Source organism: Rhinolophus ferrumequinum, chromosome 4 (genome assembly GCF_004115265.2).
Source record: "Rhinolophus ferrumequinum isolate MPI-CBG mRhiFer1 chromosome 4, mRhiFer1_v1.p, whole genome shotgun sequence".
NCBI classification, from domain to species: Eukaryota; Metazoa; Chordata; class Mammalia; order Chiroptera; family Rhinolophidae; genus Rhinolophus; species Rhinolophus ferrumequinum.
Genome location: NC_046287.1, coordinates 92,699,652 through 92,719,978, shown reverse-complemented (window position 1 = coordinate 92,719,978; position 20,327 = coordinate 92,699,652). Strand labels below are relative to the sequence as shown.

Sequence of the window (20,327 nt, the reverse complement as noted above, 5' to 3'; positions counted from 1 at the left end):
ATCATTGAGAAGTGCCTGAAGTCTAGCTGAACCAAAGCCCTACAACAACTACAGACCTAAAGAAGAAACCACTTTGAGACTGGTAGGAGGGGCAGAGACACGGAACAGGCTGGTCCCACACTTACGTGTGGTTAAAAATCAGGAGGGATGTCTTGGCTGCAGAAGTTGCCCATGAGGAGCGAGGGGTCACAGCCCAGGGTTCCAGTGCCAAGGAGAGAAGTCCTCATAACTTCTGGCTGTGAAAACCAGCAGAGGTTGTGGTTGGGTGAGCCGGAGAGTAGCTGGGGTCTCAGGTGCTCCTCTTAAAGGGCCTGAGCATGGACTTACTCACTGATGGACTCACTCACTCTGAGCTCCAGTACTGAGGCATCAGCTCAAAAGACACCAGGGACATACGGGAGGAACTGAGTTGTCTAGTTTCAGGGTGAGGGGTGGCTGGGTAGCTTTCTCATAGACAGAAGTGCTGCTAGAAGCCATTGTTCCTTTGTTGAGCCCCCACCACCCCCAGCACGCAGGAGCCATATCTGTGTCTCCATCAACCTGGCTAACATCGTTCACCCTGCTCTGGGATCCCGAGACCCCACCCCATCCAACTTGCGAACCCACCCAAGCCACTTTCAATTACTTGCCAAACAAACTGTCTTGACTCATGCTGTCGACTTTCTTAAAATCTCTCAAAGGTTCACAAACCCCAAACAAGCAGCACCTGGCCTTGGCGTGCCCTGTACCTCTTGCTAAGCAGCCCCAATTTGGCACTAGCAGCAGCTGGCTTTGGTTTGCCGCTTTGCCTCTCCCAGACACCTCCAAATCCAGCACAAGTGGCAATTATCTGCACATCACTTTGTAGCTCATACCAAGTAGCCCCAGGCAGGGCTCAGGCAGTGGCTGATTTTGGCCTGCACCAGTGCTCCTCCCAAGAGTTCCCAGAACCAATACACTTGGTGACCAGCTTCAGACCACAGCAGAGCACCACCCAACCACCTCCACAAACAACACACCCAAAGGGCAAATCTGGCAGGCTCCAGTCCTGCTAAATCAAATTCTGCTCTGTAGGGTCAGCCCCTGTACAACAGCTCCTCCACTGTCGTCATGGCCAGTCCTCAAAACCAATCAGCCTGAGGATCAATCCCTCCCACTGATCTGCAAATAGCAACTAAGGCTAAACTACTACAGGAGAGTACACACAACCCACACAAGGGACAAACCTGCAGCACCCCACTCAGGTGATTAAAGAGACTGTGGCTCTAGGCCCCACAGCACACCTACTACATACGGCCATTCTACTAAGACCAGGAGACATAGCAGTGCTGCCTAATACTTAGAAACAAACACAAGGAGGCAGCCAAAATGAGGAGACAAAGAAACATGTCCCAAATAAAAGAACAGAACAAGAACTAAACAAAATGGAGACAAGCAATCTATGAGACACAGAGTTCAAAACACTTGTTATAAGGATGTTCAATGATCTCAATGAGAACTTCAACAAAGAGGGAACAAAAAAGAACCAGTCAAAAATGAAGAATACAAGAACTAAAATGAAGAATACATCTGATGGATCAACAGTAGATTAAATGAAGCAGAGGATCGAATGAGTGATTTGGAAGATAAAGTAGCATAAAACACCCAATCAAAACAGCAAAAAAAACCACAAAAAAAACCCCAAGAACCCAAAAAAATCCTCATAGTTTAAGAGGCCTCTGAGAAACATCAAGTGTACCAACATTGGCATCATAGGGGTAACAGAAGGAGAAGAGAAAGAGCAAGGAATTGAAAACCTATTTGAAGAAATAATGACTGAAAACTTCCCTAACCTGGTGAAGGAAATAGACACACAAGCCCAGGAGGACACACAGAGTCCCAAACAAGATGAACCCAAAGAGGCCCACACCAAGGCACATCATAATTAAAATGCCAAAGGTTAAAGAAAAAGAGAATCTTAAGAGCAAGACTAAAACAATTAGTTACCTACAAGGGAGCTCCCATGAGACTGTCAGCTGATTTCTCAACAGAAACTTTGCAGGCCAGAAGGGATTGATACGAAATATTCAAATTGATGAAATACAAGGACCTACAACCAAGATTACTCTAGCTAGCAAAGCTATCATTAAGAATTGAAGGACAAATAAACAGCTTCCCAGACAAGAAAAAGGTGAAGAAATTTTCACCACCAAGCCAGTATTTTCTTCAAGAAGGAAAAAAGATGAAAAATATAAATAAAATGGCAATAACTATATATCTATTAATAATTACTTTAAATGTAAACTGATTAAATGCTCCAATCAAAAGACATAGGGTGGCTGAATGGATAAGAGAACAAGACCCTTATATAATGTGTTTCCCTGAAAATAAGACCTAGCAGGACAATCAGATCTAATGCGTCTTTTAGAGCAAAAATTAATATAAGATCCGGTCTTATTTTAATATAAGACCGGATCTTATATAAGACCAGGTATAATATAATACAATATAATATAATACCGGGTCTTATATAAGACACAGTCTTATATTAATTTTTGCTCCAAAAGATGCATCAGAGCTGATGGTCCGGCTAAGTCTTAGTTTCGGGGAAACAGGGTATGCTGCCTAAAAGAGACTCATTTCAGATCCAAAGACAAACACAGATGGAAATAAAAGTAAAGGGATAGAAAAAGATTATTTCATGAAAATGGAAATGAAAATAAAGGTGGGGTAGCAATGAAAATGGAAATGAAAATAAAGGTGGGGTAGCAATACTTATACCAGACAAAATACACTTTAAAACAAAGGCTTTAACAAGAGACAGTGAAGGACCCAGTTATCCCACTTCTGGATATTTATCCAAAGACATCCAAAACACTAATTAAAAGACATATGCATCCGTATGTTCACTGCAGCATTATTTACAATAGCCAATATATGGAAGCAACCCATGTGTCCATCAATAGATGAATGGATAAAGAGGTGGTACATATATACAATAGATTATTACTCAGCCATAAAAAAAGAATGAAATCTTGCCATCTGTGACAACAGACCTAGACGGTATTATGCTAAGTAAAAGAAGTCACACAGAGAAAGACAAATACCATATGTGGAATCTAAAAAAAAAAACAAACAAAAAGAACAAACAAAACAAAAACAAATTCATACATACAGAACATTTTGATGGTTGTCAGATGGGAGGGGGTACAGAGGAATGGGTGAAAAAGGGAAAGGGATTAAGAAGTACAAATTGGGAGTTACAAAAGTCATGGGGATGTAGGGTACAGCATAAGGAATATAGTCGATAATATTGTAATAGCGATGTATGGTGTCAGATGGGTGCTAGATTTACTGGGGTGATCACTATGTAAGTTATATAAACATCTAATCACTATGATGTGCACTTGAAATTAATATAATGTTGTATGTCAACTATGAAAAAATAAAAAATTATTAAAAAATAAAAGGCATGCACATGAATATAACATTTAAAGAAGAAAAAATGCAAAACATGTTCAACTTAAAAAAATAATACCCTAGACCTGTGTTGTGCAATACAGCAGCCACTAGCTACATGTGGCTAACGGGTACTTGAAATGTGTCTAGTCTAAACTGAGCTGTACTATAATTTGACATAGTACAAACAAAAGAATGTAAAATATCTCACACTTTTTTTCATACTGAGTGCATGCTGAAATGACAATATTTTTAGATATTATTGAAATAAGTTCATCTTTCTTTTTTTTTTAATATGGCTTACTAGAAGATTTAAAATTACATAGATGGGTTACATTTGGGTCACATTATATTTATATTGGCTGATGCTGCCCTAGAACAATCCTGACAAGGAACCTTCATGATTTTTAAGTTACCAACCCTAATCCTAATGTTTTCTATTTGCAAATCCTTCCTTTCAAACTAGAAAGAACCTAGTCCTTTGATCCTAGTTCTGAACATCATAGCTGATTGTGAAATAGCTAACGCACAGGGAGGGCTTTACTTCCAGAGTAGCCCCTTAAATTAGATTTTCTGATTTTGGAGTTCATTAACTGTCAGTATATTTTATTCTTCAACACAACAGAAACATGTATCTTAATTTGAAGACCAAATATACTTTAAATTTTTTTATCTAGGTAAAGAAGATTAAAAACAGGTATGATAATTTGAATTCTGAAAGTATAGTTTCTCTAACGTTATTTGGGGATGAGGGGTTATGTTATCTATTTCTAGGGAAATAAATGCACAAAGGTTCAGAGGCCACAAAAAGGAACATCTACTGGAAAAATTATGCAGATGCCCACCATGAACAGAATTCACACAGAACCCATAACTAACACTATTAATTCTTTCAACAATATTTACTGAGTGCCTACGATGTGTCAGGCACTCTTAGACAGTGGAATACACCAGTAAGCAAAATCAGATGGGATTTGAGCTCTTGTGGACCTTGTGTTTTAATAGAGAAAAAGAAACATTACACAAGTAAGAAAAAACTACATGTGCAATAGATCTGACAGAGAGGCTTATGGTACTGCAACAGCGCACAACTAAGGGTGTCTGACCTAGTTTGGAGAGTGAGGGCCAGATGTCCTAAGCGTGCTCTGAAGTTGAGAAAGGAGGTGGCGAGAAGGGAAGAGTCTGCATGCGCAGACCCAGGCAAGCCATACTAGGCAATCAGTCCTGATACTGCATACCAGTGCACCTCTCGGGGCCATGGGAAGCCCCAGAAGGATTGTATGCAGAAGAAGTGCATTTGATTGATCACTTTTAATTTTTGAAAAGACCCTTTGGGCTGCAGCACAGGAAATGATGATGTTCTGGACGGTGGTGATGAAGACAGAAGGAAAATGGAGGGACATAAAAGCTAAAATCCACAGGCCTTGGTCATGCAATGGATATATGGAGGGGCTGACTCCAAGGTTTCAAGCTTTTGTGTGTTATTCACTAAACAGGCTGACAACTGAGGAGAGGTTGGGGCTAAAGATATGCCGAGGGAACAGCATATTTTAAAACAGCTCAGAAAGATCAACACTGCTGATGGGTTAATTAAGATAATGGGTTAATTAAGATATTGTAAACATGACCACTGGATTTAATTACATGAAGGTAACCAGATGTTTAAATGGAGGGATGAGGGAAAATCCGTGTAGTGGGGTGAGGAGTGTGAGAGGAGAAAACAAGCAGTGAATACAGACCACTCTCAGGAAAAGGTCGGCTAGAGCTGGAGGGGTGGTGGGGGAGGGGTGCCAATAGAGATTTCTCTTTAATGGTAAGAGAAATTTAAACTTGTTCTAAAAAGTGATGGGAAAGATATGGCTGAGGGGAAAGACTGAAAGTAGAAGAGAAAAAGAAGCAAACAGGATTAGGTTGTTAAAAGGTGGAAGGGGATGCAGAGGTTGAAGGATTGGTCTTAGGCAGGAGGGAGAACTTATTCCTGTAAAAGGAAGAAAAGGAGAGAAAATGCCCTCTACTGCTTTGGTATTTCTGAGCTTTTTATTTTTTTCCTCAAAGAAAAAAAGGAAGCTTAAGGGAAACAAGATGTTTTTAGGCCTCTCAATTTGTATTGTCCACAATTAAGGTGAATTCATAACTTTATACCTGATGTTTGGTTTGAGATTTTCAAACTAAGGTCCAACCCAGTAAAAGTATAAGGCACAGATAAGTTTACATATATAAGCATCAATTTTGTTTAAACCTGGATGTTCATTATGCTTTTCATTAACCGGAATAACTGCTGTATAATAAGATATACTAGATACATTCTAGTTAGGAACCTACCATCGTTCAATGTGTAGAGATGAAAACGTCCGTGAAGCTGCTTCTCGAGTTAATAATTTGAACCCACATTGTGTGTCCCTGATTCCTTGGACACAAAGGAACCACACCAGAAAGTGGAATCCATACATGAGAAGAGTACGGAAGTAAGAACGCTGAAACAAAGACAATATAAATGACTTTTCCATTTACCTGTAAAGACATTGAAAACACCTGATTGCAGACAACTGCTACTAATATTTAATTGACTGGGTAGATCTTACATATGAACACCACTGTTCCACTAGCTTCACTGGCAAAGTATATTATAGAAACCATGCAGATGCTGTCTACTCAGAGAAGGGCAGAGGCACTACAACAGTCCTTGCTCATTTTCTGGAGTTTGAGTCAGACGAGAAGAATCACAGTATCTGTGAAAGGTCGGAGCTTTAATCTAACAAGCATAGCCCTGGAGGCTATTACGTATGAGTTAGGAGAACATCTCATTCCCCTATACATTTTGTGCCTTTGCCCCAAATATATTTCAGTTTCAAAAATGGTGACAGTTAACCATACTATTTTGAAAAAACAAAACAGTAAGATTTAAAACTGAAGTTCAATCCTACCAAATAAAAAATTTTGATGAAAGAGGTGCAGTGTAATGTCACAAAAGTCACAAAAGTTGGAGACCAGAAAGGAATTTGAAAGAAAAACCCAGTCTCTAATTAGGTATGACAGATGTCTGATTAACTAGATTTTAACAATTAAGTTCTTTAATACTTTTATTAAACTTAAGTAGTCTTTAAATCCTGAGTATTTACTCTTGTTATTAGTGATTAGTTTTATTATTAGTGCTTACCAGGACATAATATTCAATTCATGAAATACTGCAAACTTTAAATCATAATAAAAATAGATCATAGATCATTATCATTGTATTCAAGACTTGCATATTTAGGATTAAAACAACATCTCTTACAATTTTCTATAGTTAAGATTAAGAGACCCATGGAATGACACTGTGTTTCCCCGAAAATAAGACCTAGCTGGACCATGAACTCTAATGAGTCTTTTGGAGCAAAAATTAATATAAGACCCGGTCTTACATTATATTATATAAGACCCGGTATTATATTATAATATTATATTATACCCAGTATTATATTATATTATTTATATAAGACCTGGTCTTATATTATAGTAAAATAAGACTGGGTCTTACATTAATTTTTGCTCCAAAAGACACAAGAGCTGATGGTCTGACTAGGTCTTATTTTCAGGGAAACACGGTATATTATATAAGAACCGGTCTTATAGTAAAATAAGACCGGGTCTTATATTAATTTTTGCTCTAAAAGACACATTAGAGCTGATTGTCCGGCTAGGTCTTATTTTCGGGAAAACACGGTTAAGAGTCTATGTAGAATATTTAGTATCTCATACCGTGTTTTCCCGAAAATAAGACCCGATCTTATATTAATTTTTGCTCCAAAAGACGCATTAGGGCTTATGTTCAGGGGATGTCATCCTGCATGCTAGGGCTTATTTTCCGGTTAGGTCTTATTTTTGGGGAAACACGGTAGTAGTAAATAAAGGCCCATTTCTCCTTTTGGCTTTTGTTTTTCATAATTGTAATCTTTAGTGTCATTCTTCATTCACATAGCTTTTTCTATCGGCATGTAACAGAACCATGACTCAACACTGACAACATGACATAAGTAGAACAAAACTACTGAATTAAGCTTGCTGCTATATTCAAATCTGGTTCCATTAATAATTAGCAGGGTGGCTCTGAGCAAGTTATTTCCACTCTCTAAGTTCAAGTTTCCTCATCTAAAAATGAGAATGAAAATGTCTACCTCACAAAGTTATTAGAAGGATTAAATGAGATAATATTAAAGTCTTTAGCCAAGTGTTTGGCACAAGAACTAATAGGAACTCAATAAATGTTTTCAATAAAGAAGCTTGAAAGCTCACTTTAACCTTCTCACCACAATTTCACTTGTGTATTAAAAAGGGCAAGAAGGGGAGGCAGAATAAAATACTTATCTATAAGGTATGTAAAACAAACTTTTTGAAAGGATCTAACACTTCTCGTTAATCACCTAGAATCACTAGCTATGTTTTGATGTAAATATGTCTTACCTCTCTAAGTAGATAGGGCAGAAACCTCATCTTAAAATACTCTGGGAATCTCACAACAGCTTGCTCTGTGCCTTCCATATAAAATACTTCCAATAAATACTGGTTGATTGATTTAACCTCCAAAAGAGCATTTATGCTTAGGAAAGGAACAAATAGAAATTGGAAGATAGAAAAATAAAAATTAAAAGGTAGAAAAGTAATACCTATAAACTATTCTCCTTGAATAATTTTTAATGTGATAGGTGAGCTTACTAGTTATTAAATAAAAAGACTCATGGCTGCTTTTTGCTTGGATGTTGGTAGAAGATTTTTGTTATAGAATATGGCTATTTTTAAAAAACTAGAAATAATGGCGTTCACATGAATACCTTAACTTACTTGATTTGTAACATATTTAAATGCATAACAAGATAAACTACAAAGGATCTTTTTATTTTTTAAAGATTTTTATTAAAATATAGCTAACATACAATATTGTATTAGTTTCAGGTATACACCATAGTTATTCAACGTTTATATACCTAAAGAAGTGATCACCATGACAAGTCCAGCAACCATCTGACACCGTACCATGCTATCACAATATTATGGACTGTGTTACCTATGCAGTACTTTATATCCCCATGACTTATTTGTTTTATACCTGAAAATTTGAACCTCTTATTCCCCTTCACCTTTTCCCCCCTTTAAAATTTTTCAATTATAGTTGACATTCAATATTATTTTATATTAATTTCAGGTGTACAGCATTAGTGGTTAGACATTTATATAATTTAAGAAGTGATCCCCCCAACTAGTCTAGTACCCACCTGGCACTATACAGTTATTACCATATTATTGACTATATTCCCTATGCTTTACTTCACATCCACAGGACTATTTTGTAACTACCAATTTGTATTTCTTAATGCCTTCACCTTTTTCACCCAGCCCTCTAACCCATCTACCACCCTAATAAATCTAGAACCCATCTGAACACACATAGTTATTGCAATATTATTGATGATATTCCTTATGCTATACCCTACATCCCCATAACTATTATACTTTGTAACAACCAATTTGTGCTTAGTATCTTTCCCCTTAATATCTACCCTGAACACCCCTCCCACCCAGCCAACCATCAAAATGTTCTCTGTATTTATGAGTTTGTTTCTGTTTTGTTTATTTTGTTCTTTAGATTCCACATATAAGTGAAATCACATTGCATCTGTCTTTATCTGTCTGACATACTCCACTCAGCATAATACAAAGGATCTTTAATTTTAAAAACTTGGCAAAATATCTTAAAATTTAGAAGACATCTGAAATATAGGATAGGCTTATTTAGTTAAAGAAGGTTAACAAAGTCATAGAATAACATTATATGAACTTCTGAAGTAGATACTGAAAAACGAAGGAAAAAAACATTCACTACTTCAATATTAACAATAATCTAATGTTTATGAAATATAAACAAGGAATTTAGATAAAATTTAAAGCTGATTAGTAATTTCATTATCTTAAAATACGGAGTTCAAAGAAGCCCCAAAACTTAAGCAATAACTCGTCAAAGAAAATCTAAATACATCAAATAGATAGGAATGGATTCTTTACTGAATCTTTTAAAAATGATAAATTCAAGAATACCCAGACAATATAAACATTATTATTGTTATAACTGTTAAACAGAACAAATGGGTATATGAATACATTTAAGGGTGCTAAAAGACTCCATCAATGCTGTATCAGATTTGTCTTCCAAGAGAGAATATGTACATAGGTATTTAGGAGAGGTAAGTCTGAAAACTGCAATTAAGCTACTGAAGTTGCCATTTACTATCTTGATTATTAATTCTTTTATAGCTTTTTCACTGTCCACCATACAAGGGTTTATACTACCTATAACACATTACAAAAAAACCTGAGTGGCTCAGAAATGGGAGGTCATGCTACAGTTTCTTGGACATGCAGCAGGTATGGATGTTTCCTCTTGGAGAGGAACTTATACTGTGTTTCCCCGAAAATAAGACCTACTTGACCCATCAGCTCTAATGTGTCTTTTGGAGCAAAAATTAATATAAGACCTGGTCTTACTTTAATATAATAAGACCGGGTATTATATAATAATATAAAATAATATAATATAATACCTGGTCTTATTTTAATATAAGACCCGGTGTAATGTAATGTAATGTAATGTAATGTAATGTAATGTAATATAATATAATATAATATAATATAATATAAAATATAATACTGGGTCTTATATTTTTGCTCCAAAAGACACATTAGAGTTGATGGACCAGCTAGGTCTTATTTTCGGGGAAACACGGTAGGTATAAACACGGTAGGTAGGTATAAGATCTCATATAAGATCTATGAAATCATCTGGACTTGAACTATAAGCCTACTGAGCAGCAGTTATACACAGCATCTCCAGTAGACAACTGCTAATCTCTAATCAGTGGATCAGTTTATCCTTCCCTTCTATAGAGTAGCAGCCAATTCTGTGAGTTCCAAAAGTACTAAATCAATCACTTAGTTTTAGAAATGAGGAATGGATGGATGGATGACAAGAAAATTACAAACACGGAGACCCTGGGATAGGGCCCTTGATGTCTGGCTAAAACCAGTACTGGGTAAAAGAAGGTTTAGACCATAGTACAGTCTCACTTAAATACTACTGTAGGAAAAATTCAGAGTTTTCAACTAGTAATGGAAGTTCTAAGTGAAAAAAATGTACACTATTAAAAATAAAACCCAAAAAGCCAGTTCCTTCTACTGCCACCAACAGTAAACACAGGTCCCAACTATCTTTTGCCTCAATTACTTCAACAGCTCCCTAATTACTGCTTCCTATTTCTCCAATCTGTCTTTATCCTTCACCAAGTAGATTATTCTTTATTTCCCCTACTGATATATTATTTTTAAACAGGAAAAAATTTAATCACAAAACCATTAAATTAATTTCAGTCTATTTTCATTAAATGCTTTTGTTTGCATATTTTTACACAATTATACTGTATTTACAATATTATACTATTTTTTCCTATAACCTAATATTTTAGGTATTTCCCCACATTATATAGTCTCCATTTTCATCTATTTTATTGTCTGCATGACATTTTATCCAGGGGAAATATCTATACTTTCCAAGGTTAAAATTTAATATTTTATAGCTTCCAGTATTTTATAATTGTAAGTAATTATAATTAGTGCTGAACATCTTGGAATATATTTTCTTTATCCCTCATGTATCAGTAAAATGATGAAACTGGACTAGCTAATTTCTATACTCTTTCAGTTTCAAATTTCTAAAAGTGCGATATTCTCTATGGTTAATAGATCAACTTTTTTCGAATACCAATGAGAGTCTATGGGGATACAGAACACTGGACCAAATGCTGAAGATGTTAAAACCATTTATGTCTTAAAAAAGGAGAATCTAGGTTTCCACATGTAAGCATAATCCTTAAGAGGTTGTATGACTTTGCCATCAATTTATCTTGACAAAAATTAGAATTTCTTAATATCTTACTTTAGAATCATTGAGGGAAAGGTTCGATTTTTTATTCCACTGGCTCTGAAACTCTGGTATGCATAAGAGTAACCTGGGAAACTTAAAAATGTAGACTCCTGGCCCAATAGCTACTAGAGTCTCATTCAATGTGTCTAGGATTGGCCTAAAAATATGCATTAAAAGAAAGGAAAAAACCCTCCCCAGATAATTTTGGCTGTACACTGAAAAAATACAGCTTTATTCTTGATCTACTTGACTATTCTAGTAGATGAACTATTAAGAATATAATGGACAATTACTGGGCTACATACGAGGCCTATATTTTTAAGTGAAAAAATAATTATAATAAAATAAATGCCTAATCAGTACATTGTATACCTGAAGCTAATATTGTGTGCTAATGGTAATTGAAAAATTTTTTTAAGATTGCATAGAATAATTCCTTAATAATACTCATTCCTTCAAGTTATTCCAGCTTTTCTAGCCTAATTTACAAATTACAAAATGAAGAATTACTGTCTTCAGTGATTTAAAAAAAAAAAAATATTCTAAAAAGGGCAGTTACAACTTGTCAAATTTTAAGGTATAGTGTTTTTCTAAGAGGAATAAAGTTTAAATTTTTTTTTACTTTGAATGAAATATAGTGCTTAAGTGTGTCAATATGGAAAAACCTAAAAGCAAGTTGATAGTTTCAAAATGCATCACTTGGAAAAGTTTGCCTTATATGGTAATTGAATGAGGACTCTTTCTTTGGGTCTTAAAAAAAGAAATCAAAAGAGCTGTTTGCATTCTTTGTCAAAGTGAAGTGTACATTCTACTTGTGTACTCCTGTGGACAAAAAAGAGGCCATGTACTGAACCTGACAAGCTCTGGGAAGGCCAGCAAGGTGGGCCCTACATACGAAGAGACCAAAATTAACCACGCTGGATGGTCTGAGCATAAAAATTCCTTAACTAAAAGCAGTCATGGCGGGTAGTCACAGGTCACTCTTTGCCTTAAGTGAGCCTATCTGTTGTCTTTTTGTGCATCTAAGATAACATACCCTTGGAATGTCAGAGTAATCCCTTTTTCCAGACCCTCAGGGCACAACCACTGCACCAGAGCAGACCACAGAACCCCTCATTGTTATCTTGTTTCCCCGAATACCATCTCTATGTGCTGTAAACATTAATTGTTAACTATCCTGTACCCACCAATATAAAAGATATATGTGTTTCTCCATGTTACTTTTTATCCAATCCCAGAGATTTTCCCACTTTGCTTTCTCCCGCCCCCTTAATCTACCACCAAATGATTTCATGTAACCCTCATTAGGCCTCCTTCTTTGATTCTAATATATAAAATAAGTTGCAAAACTGCTATTCTCCACAACATTTTCTGAATCTGTTGAGATTCTGCTTCCCCAGTTGTGATCAGTTTGGCTCTAATAAATTCATTAAAGTTCTCTACAGGTTTGGACCTTTCTGATGTCGATACGCATGTAAAAAAAAAAAGTCAATTCCTAAATGTGTTAACTCCTTCATCAATTTTCCAAATTAAAAATTCTTTTCTTTTCTTTTGAGAGGAACCTCATTTTTATGAGACTAAGTCTGAAAGCTTATTTTGTGCTAATGTGTATATGAAAAGAGGCTACTGAAGTACGTGGTTACTGAACACCTCCACCTCACCTGAGCAATGGATTTTTCCTTCAGATGAGCTCGCGATCCACATGCAATGGCCATTTGATCCTGAGGAAAAAAGCAATTAAAATTCTTCAATATTTAAACATCACTAATAAAACATTTATTTTCAATGTGAATATCTCATTTTTTAGAAAAAGTAACATTTTTTGGTTTTTTGAAAAAGTAACATTAAGTATCTTTAGAGGTTTATTAAGGAGTTCAGAATATGTACACCTTCAAGAAGTCTAACTTTACTTACTAAGAGGATATATTTAGGGCTACACAGGGCTATACTATGCATTACTTCAAAAATCATGTATTTAAATGATTTTTCTGATTAAAATACTATATTAATATAATTATCAATAAAAATAGTAGTATTAGAAAGAAAAGCGTTATCTGTAGATGGTATGATTATATATCATATATATATATATATATATATATATATATATGATATATAATCATTACATTTGGAAAAATCCAAGAATGTCAACTGAAAAACTACTAGAAGAAGTGAATTCAAAACAATGGGTGAGCACACAATGAATATATTATTTTAGCCTTCATATATACAGTGATCAAAAGATATAATGCGAGGAAGACAGTATTTATAACAACAATAAAGAAAAATGTAGAAATAAATTTTACAAGAAATGGAGCAGGATCTAAATAAAGGAAATATATAAATGCTACACCAAGGGAAACAAAAGAATCTAACACCCAGAAGGGCATACCATGATCATGGATGACAGGATGTGATGACCAGCATTAAAAAGTCAATGTCCCCTAAGTTAATCTTTAAATTTAAGGCCATAATAATAGAAATACCAAAATAATTTTGCATTGAACTAGAGAAGCTGGAAGTTAATACTAAAAAACAAAGAACCAAGAAGAGCCATTAAAATTCTAAGAGTGAGGAAGGACTACCTCCAGAGGATTTAAAAATGTGTTATAAAGATACAATAATTAAAGCTAAGGTATTGGAATGTAAATTGATAAATCCATGGACCATAACGGAGAAACCAGTAACATATACACATTAAATACCTGGGTACTTAGAATATGATAAAGATGACATTTTAAATTAGTGGGAAAAATATGCTGTGGGCCATCCTGGTAGCCATTTGGAAACCAAGTTAAAGTGGACCTGAACCTCATACTGACTAGGATATATTCCAGATACACCCAGTATTTAAGTAAAAATGAGCAATAAAATTTTAACTCTCTAGGAAGGCAAAAGCACACAAAACCCAGAAGAACAGATCAATTTGACAATAAAATTAAAAAAAAAAAAATTATTGTATGGCAGAACAACCAAAATCCAACCATATTAAAAATTAAAGACAAATAAATTGGGGCCGGCCTGGTGGCTCAGGCAGTTGGAGCTCCGTGCTCCTAACTCCGAAGGCTGCCGGTTTGATTCCCATATGGGCCAGTGGGCTCTCAGCCACAAGGTTGCTAGTTCGACTCCCTCAAGGGATGGTGGACTGCGCCCCCTGCAACTAGCAACGGCAACTAGCAACGGCAACTGGACCGGGAACTGAGCTGCGCCCTCCACAACTAAGACTAAAAGGACAACAACTTGACTTGGAAAAAAGTCCTGGAAGTAAGTACACACTGTTCCCCAATAAAGTCCTGTTCCCCTTCTCCAATAAAATCTTAAAAAAAAAAAAAGAGACAAATAAATTGGGGGGAACATTGGTAATTTATATTGCAGACAAAAGGCTAATTTCCAAAATGTATAATGTGCTCTTATAAATTATTAAGAGAATTACTCAATAACTCAGTCAGAAAAGAGGCAAAGGCTATGAACAGAGGTCACAAAAGAGGTAGCGAAAATACCTCTTAAGTAACTGAAAAGATCCTCAATCATACTTGTATCAAGAGCAATGCAAATAAAACCTATCAGTTTTTACCATATTGTGCCTACACACTCTATACAGAGAGCAACAGAAAACTGTTATCAAAATCACAAGTACACATATAATTTGACCCAGCAATTCCACAACTAGTAATTCTTCCTATAAGCAAACTTGCATATGTGTAAACTGATATTCATGCAAGGTTAAACATTTCAGTATTGTTTAAAGCATCAAACCTGTATGTCCATCCAAAGGGACTAGCTAAGAAGCTGTGAAACAACAAGGAAGCACTTTGATGTATACATATTGCTCAATGTCCAAGATATACCGTTAAACGGAAACAACAAAATAGTATCTAGTGCATGTTTAAATAAAAGATACACACATCTTCCACATGGATATACAAGAAATAGATAACATCGGTAAGTTCTGGGAGTAACTAGGTGACAAAATGAAGGATAGAGCCAGTTTCACTCTGTGTATATCTTCTTAACTATCTGAATTTGGAACCATTCACTAAATACATAAAATTTAAAAGTGCTCACTGTAAAAAATTGGTAAGAATATAAATTTACACATACGATAAAACTTTATTAATGATATCATGCATAATCTCACTACCTAAAAGCAGCCACTGCAAACATTTTGTATATTTCCTTGTGGTTCTTTTCTCTGTATTTAAAAAACAATAGCTGAAATCTACTTATGTATATCATGTTCTTTTTCATTTACAATAAGCTAAAAATTTCCTAACTTTATTGTTTTTGAACATTTTATTGTGGGAATTCCAAACACACACAAAAGTAGAGAGAATGGGAAAATAAGCCCCAGGCACCCACTACCTGGCTTCAGCCATCAACACGTGGCCAGCAACAATCTTGCTTCCTCTCCACCCCTCACTATTACCCACCCAACCTGGGATTAGACTGAAACAAATTCTAGGCATCACATACAATAAACAGATAATGTATTTCAATACCAGTATCATACTGAAAACATTAATAATTCCCTAACACCATTAGATATAGTTAATTTTCAAATTTGCCCAATTATTATATCTCGTAAGTATTTTTAGTTTGTTTAAATTAAAAGCTAAATAAAATTCATTCAAATTGGTTGGTATTTCTTTTATCTATGAGATCTCCCCATGCCTCTTAAATATTTTTCTTAAAATTTGTTGAAAAAACCATGGAATTTTCTCGTAGAGTTTCCTAGGTTTTGGATTTTGCTGATTGATCTCCCTAGTGACATTTAAAATGTTCCTTTGTCCTCTGTATTTCCTGTAAACTGGTTGTTAGATTGACAGGCTTGATAAGATTTAGGTACATTTTTCAAGAACTAGTCACAGTAGTATTCCATATCTGTCTTTCTTTTTTGTGTCCACGCTAAGGGCAATAAAATATTTTACTGTACAGATTAACCATACTTTCACTATTTGCCTATGTTAACCATTTCTAATTTCATGTTATTATAAAAGTGCTTAAAAGAACATTTTTGAATATAAAACTCAAACTGCATTTTGGTTTTCTTTCTTTAGAAAAAGTCACGGAAGTAGAATACTAAGTTAAAAGTATGAAGGTGCTTAATGTATGTGGGCCAAATTATTCTTTAAAAGTCTCCTTACATTCCCACTAACTGGGTATGATTGACTATTTCATCAAATTCTTGCAGTTCTAATTATTCTCATTTTTTAATACCATCATCACCACTTAAATTTTAACAAACTTCACATTATATGCAATTTCACTTGGATAATACACTTACGTGTGAATTGTGAAAATCAAGCATGTATATTATACACTTGTGTACACACGCATTTGTATTCACAGGCTAAGTGCATTTGATCATCTACAATCTTGATCAAGTGGCAAGCTGACCTCATCTTATACAACTAGGTATAAACTCAAAGACAATGGAAAGGGATCGGATGGAAGGGGTCAACTGCGTATTGGAAGAACTTTTCAATTATAGACCCCACCTAACCTCTCATTAAGCACTTTCAACCCTGTTTACCGAAAGAAGATAGAGATACCCAGAAAGGTCTAATTTTGTCTCAAGAGAAAATAAACATGCTTTTGGAATGAAAATTGCCTCTATAGGGAACCCTTAACTCATATTAAATATCAACCAATGAGTTTAGCTTCCATCTACTCAGTTTTGTTTTGTTTTGTTTTTTGACCTTGCAGTCCAATTACGTCTACTATAGCCATGGTTAATACAAACATGCTCTTGCAGAGACAACTCAATCCCCCTTCCAAGGATTCATGCACAACAGCTATGCACAAAGAAACAGTACAGGGATGTACATAAAATTAATGAATATATTCAACTCTTCTGAAAAATGTTTGTTTCCCAAATTAATATTTATTTAGGTCTCCAACCACAAGGGATTTCAGTACAAGGTATTTATTAAAGGTGTACTTTTTAGGTTTAAAGGATACTAATTATCCTCATTTTAAATTTGCTAATTTGATAAGGGGGAAATATAACCACACGTGATCTCATTTCCTTTTTTTAATAAAAAGATAAACTTTTGGGGAATTTTTATTAGCCATCCATTTTTTCCTTTTGGAAATTATCTGTCATATACTTTGCTTACTATTTAATAGTAAGAATAATTTCTTTCCTTCTTTTCCTGGCAGAGGTACTTAGCTCAGGGAGGGAGAGAATGGTTTTCTTAAAGAGGAACCACATTAAAAGTTCAGATAGTATATGGCAAATAAGCTTTAACTTTGAATCCAAACAGAGCAGTAACATTACTAGGAATTGATGAAAAAGGACATCTATCTTTCAGAGACTTAGTAGAGTTAAAAAATCATTTAATTAAACTAAAAACAAATCAAAACCAAAAGCTTTCATTCAAAATCTTTTCTTTCATCATAAGTCTCTAAAAGCTTTTAAGAGTTTTGTCTATCTGAAGTTCTGATGTAAGAACTGAATCCCTGATACTGATCTCAACATTAGGTGGAATTCATCTAAGTAGCTTTTAGAAGTTAGCTGTTCCTTCTGGAATGAAGGATATTCTTGTTTGAATACTGCTCATACTAGAAAATGTATGTAGACATGGAGTCTCTTTCTTTTAAGCCTCTTTCAGAGTATCACTGAAATTCTTATGATTTTAAAAATAAATATTTTAGTTACTATGACAGCTGGCCTTTAAAAGTGGTAAAAAGTGGTACTGTATTATATTCTACAAAGAAATGCTTATTCAGAATCTCTTTCCTAGTACTTCTTCAATTAAGTCTTTTCTCACAATTCACAGAAAGAATAGACTAGAACTAGGTAAATCCAATCTGCATTAACAATTATAAACAGTAACATTAGAATTAACTCTGATAATCAAGCACAAAGACTAATGTTAATAATTTAGAGATAATGGTTACTGAATGCTGAACACATGCTAAATACTAGACAAACATTTAAAAAATTTTAATCATTACCTCAGGATTATGAACTTGGGCTCATTGTCCTTATGTCATAGATGAGGAAAGTGAGGTAGATGGATTAAATTGTTCAAGTTCACGTGGAATTTGAACCTAGATCTATTTGAACTCCACGTCCAAAGTTAAGAAACATACTGAAATGGAAAAGGAAATTGGCACAGGCACTCCAAAAGACAACTGACTGCAAATGATGTCGAGATACATAAAAGAAGTTGAAATAATTTAGAAATTAGTAAGTCAGATAGTAAAATTAGTCATATATAGTCAATATGGGCAGAAACAAAAAACTTGGTATATGAAGCAAAGTACTAAGAAAAAGTTTTATTCATTAAAAAAAATTAAGTTTTGATTAAAAAATCCTTTCCCTTCCTTTTTTTCTCAAAAGTAACATAGGTTCATTGTTAAAAACAAACAATGAAATTAATCTAAAAAAAAAAAACAACTTGAAAAGATATCCATAATCCCACCATTCAGAAACAACTGATGTTAACACATTTTACATATGCATAGATATAGCCATATGGCTCCAGATGTTTAAAATTTGCTTTTTTCACTTAATTATGTATAATAGTCACTATATAGTGAACTTAGTGTTATTTAATATTGGACATTTTAAATTGTTTCTTTTTCCTTTTATTAAAAAACACTGATATACCATATTTAAAAAATAAGCAAAAATCCTTGAAAATTTATTTTTACATACATTCTTAATTATTTTCTTGAGATAAATTTCTCAAAGCTGGGATCAGTGGATATGTATTACAGTGTCAATGGATGTGAATTATTTAAAGCTTTTGATTCATATTTCCAACTTGTTCTAAAAAAATATTGTATCAACCTGCACAGATGCAACAGATAAATTTGGCAACATCATTCCTTTTTTTCCTTTTCTTTCACAGGGCAGTGCCTTATAACTTTCCTGCCTTTTAAAGTAAGAGTATCCTCTCTTGATAACCATGAGGATATTAAATTTATGAAAATTTCTGTGGTTAGCAAAAATCATGGTTGTTAAGATCAAGGTTTCAATTTTCTAGAATAAGGGTGGTAAACTATGGCCTGTGAGTCAAAGCCTGCCTGCTGTCTGTTTTTGGATGGTCTGAGAGCCAAGAATAGTTTTTAAAAGGTTGCTAAAAAAAGAAGAATATTGCAACAGAGACCATACATGGTCCACAAAGCCCGAAATATTTATTCTCTGGCGCTTTACAGAAAAAGCTCGCTTTCCCTTTCTAAGAAATACCCATTTTCACACAATATTGTTGCTTTAAACACCTGCTCTGATAGACAGCCCTTGTCCTTCAGAGGTCTGGAAACAAACTTTGTGATCTGCTGAGACAAAATCTGCTGAATTTTAAAAGTCTACCTCCTTTTATGTTTTCAAGACTGCCTTTTCATTTTTCATATTCTCCTTTGTTTGATTTTCACAAACATCTCAGCAAAATGCTTGTTAACTACCTGGTCTATAAAATTAATGATTTGGGAAGTTAAGGGCTCTCTTTTGGAAGCCTGGTCATCTAGCCACAAACTGAGAGGGTGAGACAAACATAATAGGCTGTCAGCCCTGCCCACCTGATCCACAAAAAGGGAAGCAGTAATTGTCATGTTGTTTTGTTGAAGGGCCAACAAAGCCATGCATACACACATGAAACAGCGGTGTACCAACACTACACTTGGCCAAGGATTACTATCGTGAAGGCAAAGGAACATTCAGGTCATGAGTCAGCAATCACTCCAGAGTGAGTTGTGTGTGTGATTAACATCTGTTTCCTATAGTTTTCCTTAATGTAATTTTATTGTTATCTCTTTCACACGTTACCGTTCATTATTTGTGGCCTTAAAACCCTAAAAACAAAGCTTGTTGGAACTATGTCTAAATGAGAATTTAAGGTCCAAGTCAGGGCCTGAGCAACTACTCTGATTATGGTATACAGACTTTTTGTCATCTATTTTGCCTGGTCAGGGATTTTTGATTCTACTTCAAATAATTAAGCCACTAAAC

General features: G+C 34.8%; 1 protein-coding gene across 3 annotated transcripts in view; it reads right to left on the bottom strand.

Moving 5' to 3' along the window:
- The window catches only part of ALG5 (ALG5 dolichyl-phosphate beta-glucosyltransferase), a 43,267-nt gene that overhangs the window by 7,511 nt on the left and 15,429 nt on the right, over positions 1-20,327 (bottom strand). For all 3 annotated transcript variants that reach the window (XM_033105075.1, XM_033105074.1, XM_033105076.1), the window contains 2 exons: positions 13,030-13,089; positions 5,740-5,891 (listed from right to left, as the gene is read on the bottom strand). In XM_033105075.1, coding sequence (XP_032960966.1) covers positions 5,740-5,891; positions 13,030-13,089 — 212 coding nt within the window. The remainder of the gene's footprint in view (positions 1-5,739; positions 5,892-13,029; positions 13,090-20,327) is intronic.